At 40.8% G+C, this 23,550-nt stretch overlaps 1 protein-coding gene and 1 long non-coding RNA gene across 2 annotated transcripts in view; one reads left to right on the forward strand and one right to left on the reverse strand.

Moving 5' to 3' along the window:
* Positions 1–1,116: 1,116 nt before the first annotated feature.
* Positions 1,117–23,550, reverse strand: part of CA8 (carbonic anhydrase 8) — an 86,599-nt gene continuing 64,165 nt past the window's right edge. Inside the window, exons 8-9 of the mRNA XM_029923400.1 lie at positions 21,901–22,068; positions 1,117–2,126 (exon numbers count right to left, since the gene is read on the reverse strand). Coding sequence (XP_029779260.1) covers positions 21,934–22,068 — 135 coding nt within the window. The 3' untranslated portion in view covers positions 1,117–2,126; positions 21,901–21,933. The remainder of the gene's footprint in view (positions 2,127–21,900; positions 22,069–23,550) is intronic.
* On the forward strand, positions 4,683–7,729 carry LOC115278920. Its single transcript, XR_003903115.1, has 3 exons — positions 4,683–4,878; positions 5,585–5,612; positions 7,385–7,729. It is a non-coding gene; the product is annotated as an uncharacterized LOC115278920 (long non-coding RNA).

The raw sequence follows: 23,550 nt of genomic DNA on the forward strand, positions 1-23,550 counted from the left end.
TTGGGAAGTTACTTCAACTTCAGAGACCATTCCATATCTTTTACTTTTCCTTCCGGTGACACCACCAAAACAGAAGAGATTCCAGGTCAGTTATTTGCACTTTGGTTGATTTACAAATGGTCCTTTCAAATTCATTCTTACAAAAGCATCCCTATCACCAGCATTCATAGTCTGAGTCTGAGGTGACTGAATGTGGAATGAAGAATGTGTTCTCCATATCAAAGATGAGAAGGCCTCCGCACAGCCTACCAATGGACACCTCAGCTGAATCAAGTAGTTCGTTTAAGTCTTTTGACTCAAAAAATATATGGCCAGTAACTTTGGTTGCTTCAATTAAAAAAACTTAGAGGGGAAATACAGACAAGTAGATATTACCCTAAAGGACATGCAAATCCTTTTTGTTATGTCTATTTTGTATTTTTCATGGAGAGATGGTTGGAGACTGCGAGAAGCACTAGATGTTAAGTCCAAGAACATTCCCTGGATGTTCACTTACCAACCGTGTCAGGAGCAAAGAGACTGGGTGCCTGCACACTCTTTTGTTCCGGGGCCCGAAGACGGGCTCTACCTCAAGAATGCCAGGGTGTCATTTGACTGGCTTCTCACCCACAAGAAAATGAAGTCTTCAGATGTCCTCCCTGATGTCAACTACAAATGAGTCCATACCTACAGCCTACGTTCAGTGTGTGTGCTGGGCATGTTCTGGTCTAGGAGATGGAAGTGTTTAAATACAGTACCGTTTTGTAGCTAGTTCTTCACTTCTGCATATACGGAACAGCAGAAAGGAAGACCCCAAGGGCTTGTCTCCACTTCTCAGACGCTCTGCCTGAGGCTGCCCTACTGTGGTCCTAAGGACAGACCCTGACTCTAGCAAACCCAGGCTTTTCCTCACCCTGCTGCCAGGCCGGTCCTTTCTTTTTCTGCGCGAGGCTCCACCACGATCCTTCTTTGCTGCCATTTTCAGGAATACTTAGCATGGCTTTTATTTGGTATTTCATATTTTCACTACGATGGCCTCTACCCAATGTGCCTAAAATCTCAACACACACGTATTGCACCTACATGATTTCCAACTTTTTGCATCACAAAATCCCTCCAAATTGGGACTACGAAGTCTTTAGTTTTACAACAGAAATTATAACAACAGATAACATTTATTAAGTACTTGCTTTGTGTCAGGCACTCTACTGCTTCACACAGATTATCTGATTCTGTCACATCTAACTGCATCTAAGCATACGCTTACATTTACCAGTAGCACTTAAAGTTAATTAAAGATATTATTGATCATCTTGGAAAGCAATGGCTCAATATACTTACGTCCACAGAATAAAATATCTTAAGGTCTTACAAAATGTACAACACTAAATTACTATAGAATACTATTAAATTTACTCTTCTATCATGGAAAATAAAGCTATTCCTGGTATGTTGTACCCACTTAATTTTTATCCTATTTTTATGCCTTTCTCAAACTCCTAGAAACGAGAGCTTCCAATATGTCAAGTAAATACAACTAGATTCATACATTCAATTCGATCCTTTGAGAAACATATAAAGTGATTTTATTCTTGCATTAACTCCCAAATTGTTTGCATAATAACCAGCCTGACATTAATTGTGGCTTGAGAGCTGAAAAACAACATGAGCTATGGCTTCTACTAATCCTTCACATTCAATTTTCAAGCCCCTATGCTGTTCCTGATCAAAACTCGTATTTATTATCAAGAATCGCATTATTCTCCGAATGAGTGAATTTCCTCTTGGAGACAGGAAATGAAGGATGGCTAACACTGGGAATGTATTTTTCCTGTCCCGGTATTAATACATGATATATATTCATATTAATAACAACTCTGAAAACTAGTTTCATTTCTTCTACACATAAGCAATAAACAGTATGTGCAAAAATATGAACCTAGCAGCAGTGATTGGGTATATAACACTGCGTTTCTTCTGAATGTACAGCCATTTCTAATATTTCATTAGAGCAGGCAACGGTCACAGGTGTCCGCCAGAGCTGGATTAGACGAAGACAGACAATGCAGGCTTTGAGGATAAACTGAAGGTGTGGCTCAAGTTTCCGTTTCTCATCCGACGGCACTATAGGATCATTGTCTTCCTCCCTGAGGCAAAAAGAATGCATCAGTTATGTTACTGACATCCCCCCAAGGCAGACTGAGAAGTCTTTTTTACAGTCCAACGGGAGACAGAGAACACACACTACGATTTCATAAGAAGAGGTGGAAATTTCAAAGATCTCTTCGTGCTCTAGTTTGTCAACTGCATTTTCCCATAAAGTCTTATCATCCTTTTATTTCGGTGACAAAATCTATGAGTGCAAAATTTCACAGAGATAAATTTTTTCAATCGAAATAAATTCCTGAACCGCTAAACAACAAATTTGTGGATCGTGCTTAATAATACAATTAAGCTTTACGTTACTGTCATTAATTTCATATATAATAATCACAGGCAGTAAGTGCTTGAGCATAAAGACTACTTCTTCCCAGTCTCCAAGTAACTTTGTGATTCAATTCTATTAGATGGATAAAAAAAAAAAGTATAAAATAATATACATGAAACAACAGTACTTTTTGGGATGATGAATTTACCGTTTAGGAAAACATTATCAGCTAAGATTTTGTTTCAGTAACATCTACTCACATTGCCAGTGATGGAAATGGCCAACTGTCAGACAGTGCCTGTAGGTTAACTTGTCCGACATTTTGGACAATAAATACCTATTAAAATTCAGATGCGCACACTTTTTTAAAAAGTTTATTTATTATTTTTTTAATATAATTTACTGTCAACACAGTAACACATGGTATGTTAACTAGTTACTTGGCTAACACAGTGTACAGTGTGCTCTTGGTTTTGGGGGTAGATTCCCGTGATGCATCGCTTACATACAACACCCAGTGCTCATCCCAACAAGTGCCCTCCTCAACGCCCATCACCCATTTTCCCCTCTCCCCTGCCCTGCCCTCATCAACCCTCATTTAGTTTTCTGTATTTAAGAGTCTCTTATAGTTTGCCTCTCTCCTTCTCTGGTTATTTTTTTCCCCTTCCCTTCCCCCATGGTCTTCTATCAAGTTTCTCAAGTTCCTCATAAGAGTGAAAACGTATGATATCTTTCTCTGACTGACTCATTTCACTTAGCATAATATTCTCCAGTTCTATCCACATTGTTGCAAATAGTAGGATTTCATTCTTTCTCATTACCAAGTAGTATTCCATTATATATATAAACCACATCTTTATCCATTCATCAGTTCATGGACATTTGGATTCTTTCCATAATTTGGTTATTGTTGAAAGCGCAGCTATAAACATTGGGGTACATGTGCCCTGTGAATCAGCCTCAATTTACTTATTTTTGAGACAGAAAGCAGAGGGCGGGGGCAGAGAGAGAGGGAGACAGAGAATCCCAGGCAGGCACCATCCTATCAGTGCAGAGCCGGACCTGGGGCTCAAACTCACGAACCATGAGATCATGACCTGAACCAAAACCAAGAGTCAGATGCTTAACCAACTGAGCCAACCAGGAACCCCCAGTTGCATATACTTTTTTACCTGAAATTGTATTCCTACCAGCTTATTGTACAGATAAAACCATTCAATCATACAGAGATTTTATGAGTAAGGATATTCACTACAGCAAAACAATGGAAACAAAATAAATGACTTCATTCCTTAATAAAGTATGACACAATAAAGCACTTTAAATATGTCCATGCACGGATGCCTTGTACACACGTACATACATGTGTCTGCCCATGTATGCATATATACATATAAATACATGCTACTTCTGGTACAATTTATTAGGAAGTATTTGTAATGCTGGGGTATATTTTTCCAAACTACATTTCAAAGAAGACAGTCATAATCAAATTTTTAAGATCTCAGAACTTCAAAGGCAAAATAGGACTTTGTGTATATATGTGGCAATTATAACTCAGTAAATTGCAAGTCAAAGTGACTCACACAAAACTGATGATCACAATTGTGAAGCCACACCTCCAGAGCCAAAAGGAGCCTAAAGGTCATGATGTCTACATTTTCTACCAAAGGAAATATAACCTGAAGTCCCCCATTTCCTAAAATGTGTTCCACATAACTAAAAATTAGTTGGAAAAATGAATCCATGTTCTTAAAAAACTGTAGAAACTCTGGTTAAATACAGTAATACATGGTTCTTCTACACAAAACCATCTCAAAGTTTCTAACACACTGATGTGCCCTGTAAATCTCCAAAAGAAGGTTGTGATGTCCAGGAGTCTCTAAATTTGTAGACCATCAGCTCGTGACTTAAAAACACCTTAGTGGGTTTCTTAATGGCTGCACAGAACACATTTGGAAAAGGCTGGTCTACAAGGCACATACATTCCAAGTTTATGAAAGAAGTGAAATTTCATTTTAAGAATATATGAAACAATTCTGAAAATTAAGCTACCCTGGTCCAAAACGTCAATTTAACAAAAGATACTTAGGCAAATATGCAGTCTCCCTAATCATGCGAATTCAGTTCTTAACCCAGAGCATTGGAACATCTACACATCTGTCCCAAGGGCAATAGAAGCCCGTGCTCATTGTGTCTCATTGATTGTGAAGCTCTAAGCATCATGGTTCTCCATAGATACCAAGTGAATTCTAATCTACCAGAGTGTGGACTCTACTGAATTTAGGCACGCCCTCTGCTAAACTCTCCTTCAAGGAGAAACTGAAGATCCCCAATGCTTACATAGCTTTCTCTCCTCTACAAGCCACTTTGAGAATGATCTTTAAATTAGCTCTTCACCCCACCCCCCACCCCATCCTCTGTCCAACTTCCAAGGATGGACGCTTGACCTTGTTCACAGCAGACATCAGGTTATCTGGGAAAATATTTCAATTGATCACAGTCTGGGGCATGGATTTGGAATCAGGGAGACTGATTCAAATCTGCCATCAACTTGCTGTGAGATTTTAGGCAATCTACTTGCCCCTTCTGAGCTTCAGATAACAATAGCTACCTTCATAGTGCTATGTGAGAATGCAGTAGGCCCACGGATAAAATGTGACAACTGGGCATCCCAGGCACATAACTGAGCTTCTAGTGGGGATTTCAGTTGATTTAATAGACGTCTCACTAACTGAAAACTGAACCACCGTATGGCCTACTATTTTCCATTGCATGTGTTCAAATTTTACTTTTCAAAATTTCAGAGAAGTTTTCATGCAATGGAATTATACTTGATCTCATCTGCACTGTGTTCCCAGAGCAGTATCTGGCCCATGGCAAATACAAGAAGATCCAAGTGTGTGTGTGTGTGTGTGTGTGTGTGTGTACACATATATAAAAAGTATAACAGACAGTGGCAACTTTATTAATTTTAATTTTTAAAATTTGTATCAAAATTATACATTCACATAGAGTTAAATAGTTCTAAAAGGTGTCTTATGAAAACTATCAGTCCCCTGTCTCCGATGCCACCAATTTCCTCAACAATTTTAGCCAATTACATTAACAGCACAGAGCTGGAGTGTGGTGGCATTGGTCCTGATTTGTAGTATTGTCTGGTGACTTCCCCCACAGAGAAAGAAGATGGGACTTCCTTCCTCCTGTGAGTCATCCCTCAACCCGCCCCCATGTCACCATGTGCATACGCCCCCCTCCCTCCCTCCATCCTTCTAACATGGTTATATAGTAATTTGGGCTGGGTCAGTTTCTGGTCTGTTATTTCCAATATTGTGAGAATATAAATACTATTCAGAGATGAATCATGTGCATTAATGTACCATTTTTTTTCCTGCACAATTTTTCTATGGAGTGAATAATTATATTGGTTTTTTTCCACCTTAGTTTTTTTATGTACTCAATCCAAAACTACCTCCCAATTGTCCAACTCTCCAGAAGTTAAAGATATATCATGTAGTCTATTCATTTCATCCTTCTGGAAAAAGTTTTAGAACCTTCTCATCTCACATCTGGACTACTACTACTACTACTCCTAAACCCTCACTTCACAATCATTCTGGAATCTCCTTTGTCATAATCTGTTTTCTTGGCTTTGGGTGAAGCACCTCTCCTACTAGCTTTCTAGGAAATAATTTTCAATGACTGTGATATTTAAAAATGACTACTTGAAGTCTGACTAGGAAAAAAATTCTGGATGTCACATTTCTCAGAATTCCTGCTTGACTTTTAGCTTCCTGTGTTGTTGTGTAGAAGTCTGATGTTCAAGGGCGGGCCCCTGGGTGGCTCAGTCAGCTAAGCATTCGATTCTTGATTTCAGCTCAGGCCATGATCTCAGTTTATAGCTTCATGCCCCGCACTGGGCTCTGCACTGACAGTAAAGAATCTGCTTGGGAGTCTCCCACACTCTCTGTCTTTCCCTCCCCTGCTTTAGCCACCGCCCTCCAAAATGCATAAACTTAAAAAAATAAGTTTAAAAAATGAAGTCGGATGTTCAAATTCCAGGTTCTTTGATTTTGAATTCTTTTCTCTTTCCCTCTCTCAAAATAAACGAACTTTAAAAAAAGAAAGCTGATGTTTAAATTTTAGGTTCTTTGATTTTGAATTTTTTTTCTTCCTGTAATTCCTCCTTCAGTGTCCAGAAAGGATAGTGCCTTGCCTGGGTATATTTTGACCAACTGTGCTAGAAATTCAATGGGTCCTTTCAAACTGTAAATTTACGTCCAGGAATCCTGGGGAAAATGTCTAAATGATTTTGTCGCTGCTTCCGCTCCTCCATTTTCTCTGTTCTCCAACTTTGCCTATTATTTAAATGCCGGACCTCCGGAACTAGTTCTCAAATTTTCTTATTTTTATATCTCCTTTTTTTGCTCTACTTTCTAAGAAATTTCAGTTCTGCCTTCTGACTCTGCCAGAAAAGTTTTCATTTCTACTATCATGTTTTCAATTTCCAAAAGCTTTTGGAATATTCCTGTTCTTCCTAGCATCCAACTCTGGTTTCGTGGCGGTGATTTCTTCCTTTACTTTTCTGAGGACATGAATGATCACTTTTTTGGACTCTTTCTTTTCCTAAGTATTTATTTCTATACCTTGCCTTCCTGTTTCTTTTGGGCTCTTCTATATTACAGACTTTTTTCAATATCCTTAACTGCCCTAAGAATGGGAACAACCATTCTAAGAAAACCTTGGTGAAGGCCCTGAGCGCCTCGCGGGCACTTACTTATCCGTCCTTACTTCACCACAGAACAAACCAGCTGGGCCATTTAAAAAGTCCCTGGGGTTGCTCAGATTCCCCAGAAAGACCCTGCCAGCCAGCCCCCTGCCTCGAGAGGAGAACCCCTGCTGCCAGTGTCTAGGAGGTCACGCGTGGGAGGAGGAAAGATAAACCGGAAGATGTGATTTAATTGCCCCCTTTTTCAGGGAGCTGTCCTGGCCCTCGGAGCGCCTGTGTCCCCAGCAGAGAGAACCCGTCCTCATCAGCTTTTAACCCCTGCAGATGGCTTCAGCTCCCTCTCACTCCACCTTCTAGAGACGATCCGTTGCCTCCAATTCCTGAGACTCGGAGAGATTCTGTCACGTAAACAGGCTTGTTCCTCACATCTGCTAAATTTGTTACCTCACAATCATCTGCTTCCAGCTTCCAAAATATTTTTGCTGCTGCTGTCTCTTTTGTTTTCCCTATCCTTGTAGGTGTGTGTGCTTAAAAAAAAATCTTTCCTGTTATGTTAATGCAATTTGTGGTGGAAACACAATAAATTGCCTGTGCTCAATGGATTATCATTATTTGACGCAAAAGTTCTTTTTTATACATTTGTGTATTTTTGAAAGTTTTTACCATAACCATATTACTTGGTAATTGGAATATAAATTTACTCAATAAAACCATTGAAAGGATACTTTCAATATACAAAGGTAATCAGGCTGACTTGCTACCCCCGCTCCGGGCCCTCCTCCGAATACCCATTTATACATATATAAATAATGAGAAAGCTTAACTCTAAAAAAAAATGTGTTCTATTATATGATGATCTCTGTTTATAATGAGACCCTGAAGTATGACCACATCCTAATAAGTCGTCTAAATCACCTGCGATTTTGGTGGAACTGTAACAGATGCTATCTTTCATGTGACTATTTCTGAACTTTAAATCACCTTCTATGAAGAGACCCAAGGGAATGAGTGCAAATCGAATCACTCCTGGGAGAATTTCCTGAAAAGATATCAAAAGTAAACCATATGCACAATGAAAAAAATAATACTAACAAATAATAAAATAATAAGAAGGCACGGGTGCACACGTGTCCTGCCCCGCAGAGGCCCTGGCAGGTCCCGGGGCTGCCCTAAGTTCTAGAGAGCCTGGCTCAGCTCATTGATAACCCATTAAAGTTTCTCTCTATTCGTAAGAGGATTCAGTGTAAAATCCCCCAAAATAATAGTCTTCTAAGAAATAGGGATGTGTTACACGTGAGGATTCTCTCTTTCCCAGTGGCTTCTTTGTCCTGTATGCTAAAAGCATACTTGCTCAGGGCACTTTTCACATCCTGCTTTACTTTGGAGTTAGCCACGGGCCTGCTTTACGCCCAACACTAGACTGTAAGCCCTCTTGGGGAGAGACTATGTCTGATTATGCTTCCGTTTTCATACAGCCTCTAGAATACCGCCACATGCAAAACAGAAGGCTAACATTAAATGTCCTTCCGTTACAAGCAAGGGCACATGACCAGCTTTTCTTTTTCAACACACACACTAACAACAGCATGAGGTCAAGGAAGGAAAATAAAGAAAGGAGGAAGAGATCAGGAGTGTCTGAAGCATTTAAAGATGCAAAGAAAAAACAGTGAGGAAAATGCCACTGTATTTGGAAAAAGAAATCAAAGCATATCGGAAGTAAGAAAGGGGTACCAGATTATTTCATATTATTCGGGAAGTCCCATATGGTGCAGTAAGTACTGACATTAGAAAGGAGAAGATTATTAAATTGTCATTATTTACGCATGTGATCATGGCCTATTTAGAAAATTCAAAATAATCAGCTAAAACGTTATTGGAAACTAGGTGAAGGGTTAGTAAAGAAAGGCAAGGACAAACCTAAGCAATTATTTGTTCAGTGAAGAAATATTAACCAACAGAAAACCATAATGGAAAATGACACTAATCAAAATCGATAGTGACAGCAGTAACAATAATAGTAATAGCTCGCGTGTGGAATGCTAACCATCTGCAAAGCCCCGCGCTGTGCACTTTACTTTATTTCACGTTACCCGCACATCTCTAGGAGGTATTACTCTTAGCATCTTTACTTCATAGAGGAGAAAACTGGGACGGAAAGAATTCCAATAATTTGCCCAAGTTGTGGAACCCACTGGTGGTGCTATGCTCCCATCAAGCCACACCCAAGGTTGACTTCAGATCCCAAAGGAACGTCCTGTAGTGAATCTATGAAGAACATAAAAACTTTAATAAGCACCAACCCATGCATTACTCCCGGATACAAACTTGGTACCAGAAAAATCTCAATTCTCCGTACGTCCTCCATATATTCAGTGCCACCCAAATGTACCGTACCAGCAAGATTCTTTTTCTTTTCTCAAACTCTGTTTCCTACCCTCGTTCCTTTTCCTCTTTATTCCAATACTTCCTATAAAACGATCCTATAGTTTATCTGGAAGAATTAAGCATGTGAAAATATCCAGGAGAATTCTGCAGAAAGACTAGTGAGGGATCTTGTCCTACCAAACTCTGAAACACACACAAGCGCCACAAGCATTGTGGGAGATGCTCATGAACAGGCAGGTTGAGGCAGCAGGAGACGGCCTTCAGGAATAGAAGCAAGTAGTCACGGATGTCGTGTGTTGTATCATAGTGTTACCCACTTTAGTCAGATGGGCAAGGATGAAGAATCTGAAAATAGTTCATGCTAGCCAAGGTGAGAACTGTGGTGACTGGTTAGTGGAAGCGTAAATGGATCTGACTCTTGGAGGAGTAATTCGCATATGTATGTACTGAATATCAACTCTCTGACCCCGTCATCTCATTACTAAGAATGTTTTAAGGGACCAGATGCATAAATCAACCATTTTGATTATAGGAAAATACTATAAATAACCTAAATGTATAATAGTGAAGATGTGTAATAATGTACCATGCGTAATAATAATGTCCTCAAAATTTAGGGACATACTCAAAGGTAACTTATTTAAAAGTAATCATTTAAGGGGCGCCTGGGTGGCTCAGTTGGTTAGGCGTCCAACTTAGGCTCAAATCATGATCTCAAGGTTTGGGAGTTCAAGCCTTACATCAGGCTCTGTGCTGACAGATTGGAGCCTGGAGCCTGTTTTAACATTCTGTCTCCCTCTCTCTCTGCCCCTCCCCCACTCATGCTCTGTCTCTCAGAAATAAATAAAAACATTTTTTAAAAGTTAAAATAAAAAAATTGTTTAAGTAATCACTTAGGGGCCACCTGGGTGGTTCAGTCAGTGAAGTGTCTGCCTCTTGGTTTCAGCTCCGGTCATGTTCTCATGGTTCATGAGTTCAAGCCATGCATGAAGCTTCACACTGACAGTGTGGAGTCTGCTTGGGATTCTCTCTCTCCCTCTCTATCTCTCTCTTTCTCTCTCTCTCTCTCTCAAAATAATAAACTTAAAAATATTAAAATTAAAAAATCATTTTAAAGTATGGAATGTATCTATCTATATAAGGACACAAAAAGATATATTATCAAGCAGATAGAAAAATGGCATGGGGCACCTAGCTGGCTCAGTTTGTAAAGCATGAGACTCTTGTTCTCAGGGTTGCCAGTTCAAGCCCTATATTGGATGTAAAGCCAACTTTCAAAACAACAACAACAACAAACACACAAAAGAAAGACTCCATGGGGTCTTAGCTCTTTCAATAGAGCATGTGACTCTTGATCACGAGAGTTTTAAGTTCAAGCCCGATGTTGGGGGTAGGCATTACTAAAAAATAAAAAATTTATAAAATCTTTAAAAAAATAAGAAAAACAAAAATAGCCTGACTATAATCCCATAAAGAACATTATATATCTACATATCCCACAAGGGATAAATGCATAAAGAGAGATCAAATGGACATAAATAAAAGTAAAGGTAAATAAATATTCATCGAATACTTACAACATGGGCCAAAAGCATAAGTACTTTACATTATCTCCTTGTGCCTTCACCATCACACTATGAGGCACTTATGGATGTCTTTTAAGTGACGAAAAAAATAACACAGAGAAATTAGTCACTTTTTTCAAGATCACACAACTCATTAGTGGTGAAGTCAAAATGGAACTTGAGTGGCCCCGCTGTGCTATGCGGCCTCCACGTTCGGCCCAGTGCTGGTGACAGCCGTCACTGACAGGAGTGTTGGGGACATCATTGCTTCCCCCTCGTTTCCCTCTACATTGCTTTAATTTTCTGTCGTGAACATGTATCATAGAGACATGGGAACCAAGAACTAAAAAAAGAAAGAAATCAAAGGTGATTCTTCCCGCAGCAATTTTAATATGTAGATGGAGATGAACACATGTCAAGGAATTGAGGAGGAAAAAGGAGAGGAGAAAGAGGTGAAAGGTATACGGAGTGATTTTTTTTAAAGGGCAGAAACACCTTCTATATAACATTCAATCAGTGATGCAAGCAGACATTAGCGAGGAAACTGAAGGGACCTCAGGAAAAACTGCTTTTCCGGCTTTTACTCTTGCTGGGCCCTACGCCCTTGCCCTCCACTTGCCTCCCGGAACAGATAATACATGTCCTCGTTGCAGAGAGTCAATCATTTCTTTGGAGTCGTCCAGCACAACGGGTAACATCTAAGGAGTGATGAGGCAGGGTTGTCATCAATGTTTTACGAAACCCCTGGCTCCAGGGCACCCCTGACTTCCAGAGGACACCTAAACTCTCGGTTCCCGGATGCCTGAGAAGAACGTGCACTGGACCACAGTCCTCGATAAAAACCCCAGGTCCCAAGCAAAGAAGGGGCTCACTCTCCTCTTTCCCTTTTCGAGTCTCCCAGACGCTCCGTATCTACACTGTACGTCCTCAGGAAACTCTACTCTCACTTCCTCTTGGCTTGGGTTTGGTTTCTATCTCGCACAAAGCCAAGGACTATGTTGGCTGGACTGCAGGACCCACCTAGGTCTGCGGCTCCAGCCAGCCCGCATCACGAGCATACCCCGTATGGAGGGTGTTTTAGCAATATGCTATCGATAAGAACATGCGCGTTCCTTCTTCCCAGAAATCTCCGTCCCAGGAAATTATCTAAAAGAGATAAGGAGGCAAGAATATACAAGGACTTGATAATGTTCTGCTCTTTGCTATGTGAAATGTGGTGCAGTGACAAGAGCTCAGGGTTTGCAGTTAAATGACCTGGGTCTGAATCCCTGCCCTGCACGTTACTGGCTCTGACCTTGAGCAAGTTAGTCAAGCCTGCTCTGCCTCAGTTTATCTCTAAAATGAAAATCAGAACACATGCCTCACAGGATAGCTGTGGGGATGAAATGGGATGAAACACAGCACCGAGTCTGAACCGTCAGCAAGGCACTCCTTCTCCTTCTTGCCAACACTCACTACGTAGAACTTAGAACGAATCCATAAACTTTGATCAGAACTCTAAAATAAATCATACAGCTTGGTAATTTCTACATTATTCTGCAGCAGAGTGTCATAAAACATTAAACTTAGCTTTTAAGATTACTCAGTAGTAAACCTATGTTATGATGCTTTGACACTTCCTCAATCTCAATTAGCAGTAAACCAATTAACAAAACTTTTCTACACTACAGTGAGTCACATTTTTCTTCCTTCTTCCCTAATCCCCAGTGTGTTGTAAGGGTGATTGAGTATCTAATTACTTCTTAATTGAATGCACATATTATACATTTTTCACTAGTTCAAGCTTAATGCCTTTGGTCCAGAAATCAGAGTCAATGAAATTAAGTTGAACTGGGACTTGGGCAACGATTATAATGAGAGAAGGTTTGTATTATGTCTAATTATAAGTAAATGTGGATTTTAGCATTATTTCCTATGGAAATATTTCAGGTACAGGAATGTGCCATAAATGACTAATTTAGATGATTAATAACATTGTTATTCTTATTTACAATCTTTTATTCCTCATTATAGCGATTTTGTTGCTGGGACCCACTAAATATAATCATTCTTTAAAGAAAAGATACCATTAGAGAATCGTTAGTTGTACCAAAATCACAAGGAACATTCGCATCCGTGAAAAACGAGATGAGTTTCCCCGCAGTATAAAGGCTATAGGAATTCTCACATGCGGCCAACAGAAGAAAAACATAAATCTTGGAAAGCTTGGAATATAATCAGTTCCTTTAAAAAATATTTATTTATGGCAAACCATAAAAATATTACATCCAAATGGCATTCCAAATTCCGTTAATACTTTACAGAGAGGCCATTTCATGAGGGTTTTTCTTTTTTCTCCTTTTTTCTCCTTTATACAGGAACAGAAGTCTGGAATGGATATTCTCCAACAACAAAGAATGATTTGCTTGTTTCTAGATACAGGGAGCAACCACCTGAAATAACTGAGTTGAAGACCTCTCCAGGTAGATGACTAGATTAAGTAATAAAATTTTTAAGATCCAGTTCAACACCATGCTTGGAAGGTATCCTAAAAAGATTTTCTATAGACAAGCCCTAAAGACCTTTATGAGTTTCTAACCACTAAAAGCACAATGAGAGCTCTAAAATTGTGAAAGGGGTTAAAAGAAAGCACTGTAATGGAAAACAGAACCCACCCAAACCAAGGTGGTTTTCTTGTTTTAATAATTAACTTATTTTGAGAACATGTTGGCTACCTAGTGGCAAATCTCTTGATTGGAGAAACCACCACATGACCTAACAAATATGTATGATTCTGCTCAAGATACTGGATGTTGTCTTGATCATTTTAGCTTTGTATATTATGAAAATAAGTTTTATTTGGAGTGCTTAGTTAATTAAAACTGAAGTATCCCCCCGCAAATAAGGCAAACCTATATACATACACACATAACTCTAAGATCTATGCATTTTTGAAAAAAGCAAATTTTTATGGCACGTTTTTATTAAAAATATTTTAAAATACGTTGTTTCTCACCCTTTTGAGATCATGTCAATATTTGTCTTTCTCTTAACGTGGTTTCTTCTCTAACTTACGTTCTTCAGGAAATGGTTTCCAACCCTAATAAAGAGGTCGGGGGTAGGTACCTCTACGCTATCAGGCCACAATTCTTTCCTTTCTTTCTGCCATTTCATTTTCATGCTGAGATTTCAGAGTCCCTAGGTTTTGCTATATGTAGGAAATGTGCTGCATATAATCATCTATGTAACTATTACATAACGAAATGAAAATATTAAAAAGAGGACTTTAGTCATTTCATCCTGTTTCTGTATCTCCTTGATTAACTGCCAACACCTAGGTAAGAATCAGTAGATCTAACTCAGATAAGTTTCCCAAAGCCCATTTTCAAAAGACCCTGCACCTTAATAGTAGACATTTAAATCAGATGCCAAGAATAGTACCTTTCATTATGGATGGTGAGAACAAACCACAATACCCCCACCAAATTCCAATGGCAGATGACGCCAACTCACCATAGCATTCCTTCCCACTTGGTTCACAGGTGGCTTCAGTATCTTTTTCAGTCACAGTTGACACAGCATTTTGAGGGCTCCGTGTTACCCCAGTCTTTTACTTTCATAAATCTTTCTTTAACAGTCCCATGCAGAAGAGAGGGGGATGCTCTCGTGGCAGTCCAAGTAAGGGATGAGGTCAACTTCACTGGGTGTGATGTTGGAAACGGGGACACAGAGACAGATTTGGGAGCTATCAGAAGGCAAATCTGCAGAACTGGATGATAAATTGGGAATGTGAGATGAGGCAAGGAAGAGAGGGGGTCAGGTATAACTGAGGTTTCTAAGAAAACTGGGAGAGAGTCAAGTCTTTGGAGAAAGATCATAATTCACTCTTGTGTATACTGAGGTTGAGATGTCTATGTCACATCCAAAAGAAAAGACCTACAAGCAGTTGGGCATTTGATTCCAGAACTTGATAGAGAGACCCGGTCTTGGACTATAAATGCATGGGGTCCTCTGCATTCGGTGGTAACAGAAAATGTAGGTATAGATAAGTCACCTACGAAAAGAGCATGTCTCACAGGTGGGACTGTAAGCGGCCTCCTGGAAAGTCCCCTGAGTGCTGAGTTTGTGTCCTTCTCTAGTTCCGGGGACAACTACTCTCCTAAATCTCTGTAAATGTCATCAGGAAAAAGAGGAACTCAAGAGAATGGACTGCAGATAAGAGGAGGAAATTGAGATAAAAGCCTCTTTAAAAACACAGTTTTCTTTTTTTAAAAAAAATTTTTTATGGGTTTTTTAAATTTATTTTTGAGAGACAGAGACAGTGTGAGCAGGGGAGGGTCAGAGAGAGAGGGAGACACAGAATCTGAAGCAGGCTCCAGGCTCTGAGCTGTCAGCACAGAGCCTGATGTGGGGCTTGAACCCAAGAACTGTGAGATCATGACCTGAGCCGAAGCCGGATGCTTAACCGAATGAGCCACCCAGGTGCCCCAAAACACAGTTTTCTTAAGAAACCTCAAAGGGGGATAATGGACCCAAAAAACTGATTTGGGGGAAATTATTGAAAACGAGCACCCAGGATTTAAAAGGCATAACAGAACATGTTTAGCTAAGGTAACCAGATCTCAGTAATTTTTATTTGGAAAATATATTGTCTAGATTTAAAATCATGAAACCTACCATCTTTAAGGTGCCAGAATATATGAACGTTCGACCTACAAGTCAGCCCATGATTGCAAAATATGCTCTGATCTTCCTCCCAAGCCCAATTTTGTTTTAATTCATGGGACGGGAGACAAAAACTACATCACTCCCCAATTGTTACCCACAATAAATCATGAACATTTCTAAAACATAAAAAGAAGAAAAGGGTAAATATGGAAGCAGGGATCATTTTCCTTGTTGAATAATCTTGAAGAAATGCCTATACAGCTTTGATGTTTTTCATTCTTGGGTTAATAACAATTTTTATATCACATAATCAAAACATAATAGATAGGTTGAGCACCCTTGATATTTTGGCCTTTTCCTGAAATCATTTTGAAATCCTCGAGGAAATCCATTCCATTTTCAAGAAATTCTATATGATATAGTAAATAGAAAACAGCTATATCCATCAAGTTTTTCATTTCTCAGCCTAATGCTGTGCATCAAGTTAAATTATTAGAGTCAGGAAAAGTCCAAGTTCTACTGACTGAAAATATGGCTTTGAGTTTTCCATTTGTCCTGCACGGATAATAGCTTTTACCGACTTGGTCATGCGGAGCTGACACTCTCCCTTCCCCACAGCCCCGCCCTTTCTATAATTCCTTACTCTCTTCCCACCTGTAACTCCGCTTAGGCTATAGAAGAGAACTGATGTGAAAACTGATGTTTGTGGTAGTGTTATTAAAGCTAAGAAGACAACATTATTAATTGAAAGAGTATCTGTGGGGAAGAGCTCAGGAGTCCAGGAGAGCCTCGAAGACCCAGGAAGGAAAATGAGGGCAAGTGACAAAAGGGATCATTCAAAGTCATTTGGTTAATAATCCCTCTTTTTTCTTCTTCTTCTTCTTTGTTTTAACTTTTTTCCCTAGCTTAACTGGAGGCATACTTATATTTTGCCCCATTTCAAGGGTGGGGGGACAGGAAACTGTTTAAAGAGCCTTGTGGCATTGGTTTTACAGAAAATATATATTATAATTAAGTATAGCTATGGTAAACGTGTGCAGCTTAACAATATTTGAGCCATGGGGGAAATAAGCAAGACTTTGAACAGCCAGAAAAGCTTTAAATAATGGGCTAATACTTCATGAAACAAATAGGCAATAATCATCTCACCAGAACATAAGGACCAGTATTAAGATAGCAAGAACAAAAGTAAACTGTCTTTTTGTGGTCTTTGCACAACTTTTATGAACTGTATGCTGTTTTGTACACATGTGTTACATGGGTATTTTATACCAATGTTATTGTGAAGGACTACAAAGGATTGACTACATTTTCTCCTCTCTTTTTTTTTTTTTTTTGCAATGGCTTTGAAACTTTAAAAAGGTAGCTACTTAATTACATAACCTATAAAGAAATACTTATTTTGTATTTTTACCTTGTACAGAGTTTTATATATGTATATATGTATCAAATAAACAAATGCCAAGTAAAAAGCAGAATGGAAAAAAAAGTAAACTGGACCTATTGGTCTTGTTTTTTGGTCGTTATTATACAGATATGGTGCTCACCCAGCAAATTCAGTAGGTAAAGGATCATTTCATGTCCACTGTCTCCTGGAAATCTGAACTAGCTCTGTGAAACTAAAGAATTTCCAGCACCTGGATGAGTTATATGCCAGTTCTTTAAACAAGTATAAAACCATAGTTCATACTTCTTAAATGGTAATATAAAAAGTCACAGATTATTCATGGAATAATAAGTCTTGGTTATCAAAGCCCTCCAGATGTCTAGACATGTCATACAAAAAATAGAAAAAGTCATTTTAAGGCCAAAAACTAAAGTTATTTTAGTAAGACATAGCTAAAATAAATCTGAATTATTTTAAACATTTTTTAGGGAACTACCAGAAATTTCTTTTCCCTTTTTGGTTCCAAGAGCTTAAATGAAACATTCATGCATTAAATTCAAAGTCTGACTGTCAAATCATTCCACTTTAATAAAAATTTGAATTACTGCCCTTAGGGCATTATTAAATATCAAATAAAAAGCACACATCCATAAGTTTGATTTCCCAATATAATTTTTATGTAGAACTATGACTAGATTTGTATTACATATTTCAAGATAAAAGGGTCAAAAATGTATTCATAGAAGCAAGAAGTCAGAACCGAGTTGCCTTTGAAAGATTTCCTCCACCATTCTGAGGAATTTGGGGGACAGTGACCCCCTTTAAGTAATCTCGGCCACAAAGATAAGAACACAACCCCATCCTCCTTTTAAAAAAACCTAGGCCATAATTTAATTAACCTTGAAAAATTATTCGTTATCTTCCTATCATATAAGGAATACGAAGTATGTGAAATACATATGATCTCAACAACAGCATTTTGGTCTGTGTGCGTGTGCGGGGGAGAGATTTGCAGAGAGGCAACTCTAGCCTAGAACTAGATATGGACCAAAAATTCAAGGTAGTAATTCGATTTCAGAAAAAGTGTCATTTAGAGTCACTGATATTCAGAGTACACTAAACCTAGACTGGAGAAATTAACAAATTCACATTCACCCACCTCACAGCACCTCCTGCCTACCCCTGCTACTGGACTGCTCCTATGGACCCGCACTCCCCCCCTTCTCTCTGCTCCAATCTCCCCCCTTCCCTCCTGCCCTCACCCCTCCTGGCTGCACCCCCATTCCTCCTTAAATAGCCAAGGCAAGTCATAGAAACTAAATCTACAAACCGCCACCTCCTTCTCCCTTCCTGTCGCAGACCAGGAAGTGTCCATTCTCATAACAAAGCAGCATCCACATCTGCTTAGGATTTCATTCCCTTTCGTTTTCAGTAGCCTCTGCACCCAGCGTGGTGCTTGCACTCAAGGCCCCCAGGTCAAGAGTCGCATGCTCTTCCAACCGAGCCAGCCAGGTGCCCCAGATTTCACCCCCTTTCAAGTCCTCAGAGACTTCTGGGGTTAGCCCCTCTGAGACACGCCATCTTGATTGCCTCCCATCTACTGGCTCATTCGCTACCCCAACACACGGACAATGCTAGTACTTTGTGCGTGTGCTTAAAAAGTAAGTGTCCCCCAATCCCCTCCGCTCTCTGTGGCTGCGGCCTCCTGCTCGTAGCCAGGGTCCACAACAGCAGTCACAAGGTACCCTTCCCTCCTCCTTCGAACTCCCCTTGGGCCGGGCCGCCACACACACCCCTGCTCAGCACACCACCCCTCACTCCAGTGTGGGGAGGCTCTCTGACCTTGGCGTGCAGTTGGTAAGAAAAAGGGCTCTGCCAGTCAGGTTGCCCTCGTCCAATTTCCAGCTCTGCTGCTCAGTGACTTCGCTGTCTTAGCCAGGGATCTAATTTCTCTGTGTTCCAGTGACTTATCTACAAAGCTTCCCGTTCAATTTTAGGAGCACTTAATGAGATGATCCCACATAGCATTAGAACATCACATACACATACATACATACATACATCATACATACACACACAATCTCTATGCCAACGACTTCCATATTTAGTCCATACCTCCTTTCTGATCTCCTCTCTCAAAACTCCAGCTACCTGCATGAGGGGTCCACTACCATGACTGACAGACATCTCTCATTGAACGAGCTCCAACTCAACTCTTTCCAACCCAGAGCATGCTCTGGCTTTCCTGCGATCACTCGGAGGCACTTCATTCACAGTTTCTAAAGCCCCCAATTCCCAGAAGCAATCTTTGTTTCCATCTCCCTCCTCCGCCATCATCCCATTTATCAACTAGGTGTCACTTTCAAGGTCTATTTAACATATTTTAACTTTTCCCCGTCTCTACTGCTCCTATTCCAGTATCCAAGCCTCTGTGTCTTTCACCTCGGCTACCCGGTAGACTTCTAAAACATCTCCCTTCCCCTCCCACTAAGCCCACTAGAATCCAATCTATTCATTCCCCAGCTATCCTGATCTACTGAAAACACACATGAGATCTGGCCATTCCCCTGAGTAAAAGTCGTCATGGGTTCTCAACACATCAACAACACAATAAAGGCGCCTTCATGTGGCTGGCAGCCTCCAGGGCCTCCGAGGTAAGAGCCCTGCCCCTTTGATTCCTACATGCCCGAATCACAGGATCTTCCTGTGAATGTCAATGTATCAAATTGTGACCTCCTCCACGGAGAGCAGCCCCTCGGGGCCTTTGCAAAAGATAATCCCTCTTTCTGAAATCTCCTTCACTGCACTTTTTTGTTCTTCTCATTCATGGATTTATTATAAGTTGTAACTGTATGTTTCTAAAGTGTTTATTTTTCCTCTGTCAGGCTCCCCACACGAGACTCTAAGTTTTATGAGAACAGAGACATGTTCTTCTGACCTTTGGACACCCAGAACCACTCGCACAGCAGGTGCTCAATAATGATTTCTGAGCAACTATAATTTTAATTCTTTAGTTCCTCCACTGTAAGGCTTAGCTTAAAGCACTCTTGGATTTTCTCCCTTGTTACCATATATGGATTACTCTAAGTCAACTTTGCCTGGTTGGCCCTCACCATCTCCAAAATCAGAAGAGGATGAACTCTACTGGCTAACAAACCAATGGAGAGTCCGTGAATGACTTGAACGTGGCTGGCTGATGTACACGACACGTAGTTCTAAAGAATTTCCGGGGGCACCTGAGGGGCCCGGTTGATTAAACATCCTGATTCTGGCCCAGGTCATGGTCGCACGGCTCGGGTTGTGAGTTCAAGCCACATGTCGAGCTCAAATGTACTAACAGCATGGAGCCAGCTTGAGATTCTCTCTCCCCACTCTCTGCCCTGCCCTCAAAAGCTCTCTCTCTCAAAATAAACATTTTTAAAAAAGAAAGACTTTCTAATTTGCCAATAGACATTTAAGGCACAAAGTATTATGACGGATTTAAGGTAAAATGAACATGTTTCAACCCTTAAGAACCTTGAATCTAACAGAGAAAAAGTATGAAATACACAAATAGCTAACTGGGAGAAACAATGTGAACCAAGAGGGACGATTTAAGGGAGAAGCAAAGAATTTGTGCTGAGAACAGTGTGTGAGTTGGGCCTGCAGGGTAGCTAGGATTTCAGCAGGCACTGGGAGGGGTGGGAAGGAATGTACGAGCAAAGCACATTCACAGAAGAAAGAAGACAGTTTGGATAGAATGCTAATTGTATGTGGTATATAGAGAGAGGCAAGAAAAATGGATGACACGTGGACAAAATAATCACCTTTCACAATTCCAATGTCAACTGTCTAGCTTGTGAGACTGTGAGCTTCACAACCAGAGACTTCTGTTGACCTGTGACTCCCAGCCCGCACCGTTCCACCCACAGAGTACATGAGCTCACCCTCACCATGGTCCACTAAAAACAGTCCAAGCTCTGACCTGTTTGCCTACGTAACTTCCAACAGACGCCTTCCTGTGGGGGACATGGCTGGCCGGCCCAGTGCGCTGACCCATGTACGCGCTCTTAGGCAATTCACAAGGTAACGAAATAATCCAGCACCTATACGTCAGGTGTGTATATTTGGTCTTTCCCATGTTGTGATGCTTTATTTTGGTAGCTCTTTTGGGATAAGGTATACATACATTGAATTCAATATCTTAAAATGCATAGATTATATTTTACACGAGAAAGAAACGTACCATATTCATGTAACTAGTGTTTCTTGATCTAGCAAATAAAAGCACTTCCACTGGTCAAGGATCTTAATGCATGCCGGATCTGCCCTCGCCTACCCCGATAAGTAAGGCGGAATCTGCATTAGACAAGGGTCAACTCGGAGGCTTCCGAGGTGGTGGCGGCTTCCTCTGTGTTCCCCAGTCAGTCATCAGGAGGTGACTGCTGCGGTTCCAAGGCGGCAGAACAGAGAACACTAAAAAGGACTTTACCACTCTACCTTGAGCAAAGAGGGGCTGCTTCTCTGCCTCGGGGCTCCTTACCTTATGAATTATGAAGGTCAATATTAAAGCAAAACGAGAATTAAAGGCTGCTCTGGTGGGAAAATAGAAGGATGGCAGACTCTTTTCCAACACTGCGTGAAATTTTTAAAGCCACCTGATTTGTAGTTAATAGGGCTTGAGAATGTGTCATCCCTCTTATCAAAATGATGTGCTCTCATACTGCTAACTGTCAGGATCACCAGGAGAATAACTAGCACGACGTAACCGGGAGCCCTATTTTCCTTATCCCACACGTACCCAGATGAAGACAGTCTTGCTCCTGTTCTCTGGCTACTGAAATGCAGCTCTAATGACTCTGTCACTAAGTGGCTGAGTGGGTCTAAAATTGTCTCCCAAAATCCCGTCACAGCCTTCCACAAGTTCTGCCCCCTTCACGTGTGTCCGCAGCCTTCGAAATTCTTCGATCTGAAAATAAAAACAGAAGAGAACGAACGGATTATTTGACATTCCATAAAGGACTTAAAATGAGGATCAATTGTAATGCCCGTAAGAAATAAAATTAATCTTCGAGTAGAGCAAAACAGTCTTAAGTTTTTCAAACCTAAGACATTAGATAGAAGAGGCACACAAGAAATGACGTCAAGAGAAGTGGAGATGGGCGGGGGCGTGCCGGGGTGACTCAGTCGGTTGAGCATCAGACTTTGGCTTGGATCATGATCTCACGGTTTCTGGGTTCGAGCCCCGGGTCAGGCTCTGTGCTGACAGCTCGGAGCCTGGAGCTGCTTCGGATTCTGTCTCCCTCTCTCTCTCTGCCCCTCCCCTGCTCACACTCTGTCTCTCTCTCTCTCTCTCTCTCTCTCTCTCTCTCTCTCTCTCAAAAATAAAAACATTTTTAAAAAAGAGGGAGGTAAGTGCAGACACCAAGGTCTCCAGACCACCCAAACCACAGAAACCTGCTGGACTCAATCATGCAAAAACGATACACACTTCTCAAAAAGCTGTGATGCCTGCCTGTAACACAGTGAGAAAAAGTGAACAAATGAATGGGTGTTCTTAAATGCTTCCCAAGTGAAGATTTAATTAATGAATTCTGGTGTCACTGTATGTTAACATGGACTAGACGCCGGACTTATCAGATGGACCTTTTCTTTACTGCAAGACTCCCTCTGCTGCTCTTCCAGCCTTTTGGAGAACACAGGTCCAATGAATACCCCTGACTTTCTCAAACTGTAAGCCCAACCTCCCCCTCCTTAGCAATATCCATTTTCAAGTTCATCTCCCTTTCTCAGGCGGCGTCCCCAGATCCCATGGATTCTCATTACATGCGAAGGAAGAGATCCCCACTGTCCCAAGGGTCAGTTTAGTCCAACTTGTCAGGTCTGTGTCTCCCAAGAACCCATTCGCTGCCATGACCCTCCAAACACAAGTTAAGCAACAAGCAAATGTGATGAACATTTGCCAGGTCATTCCCATTAGTTGATTTATCTACAGGACTCCCCACCTGATATTTTAGTTAAATGCCACACAGTCACATGACACATTCTTCATCCCTTTCACAAAAGGAGAAACTGAACCATTAAGAAAGTTTCCACATTATCTAGGGCTGACAAGTTCAAGTCCACCTGCTTTTCTCCCAGATCCACTGCCACCTCTTCAGAAATTCTAATCAACTCAGGGGACACCTGGGTGGCTCAGTCGGTTAAGCATCTGACTCCTGATTTCAGCTCAGTTCATGATCTCTCTGACGTGAGTTCAAGCCCTGCATCTGGCTCTGCAATGACAGCATTGAACCTGCTTGGGATTCTCTCTCCCTCTGCCTCTCCCCTGCTCATTCTCTCTCCCTCTGCCTCTCCCCTGCTCATTCTCTCTCCCTCTGCCTCTCCCCTGCTCATTCTCTCTCCCTCTGCCTCTCCCCTGCTCATTCTCTCTCCCTCTGCCTCTCCCCTG

Source organism: Suricata suricatta, chromosome 15 (assembly GCF_006229205.1).
Source record: "Suricata suricatta isolate VVHF042 chromosome 15, meerkat_22Aug2017_6uvM2_HiC, whole genome shotgun sequence".
Taxonomy (NCBI): Eukaryota; Metazoa; Chordata; class Mammalia; order Carnivora; family Herpestidae; genus Suricata; species Suricata suricatta.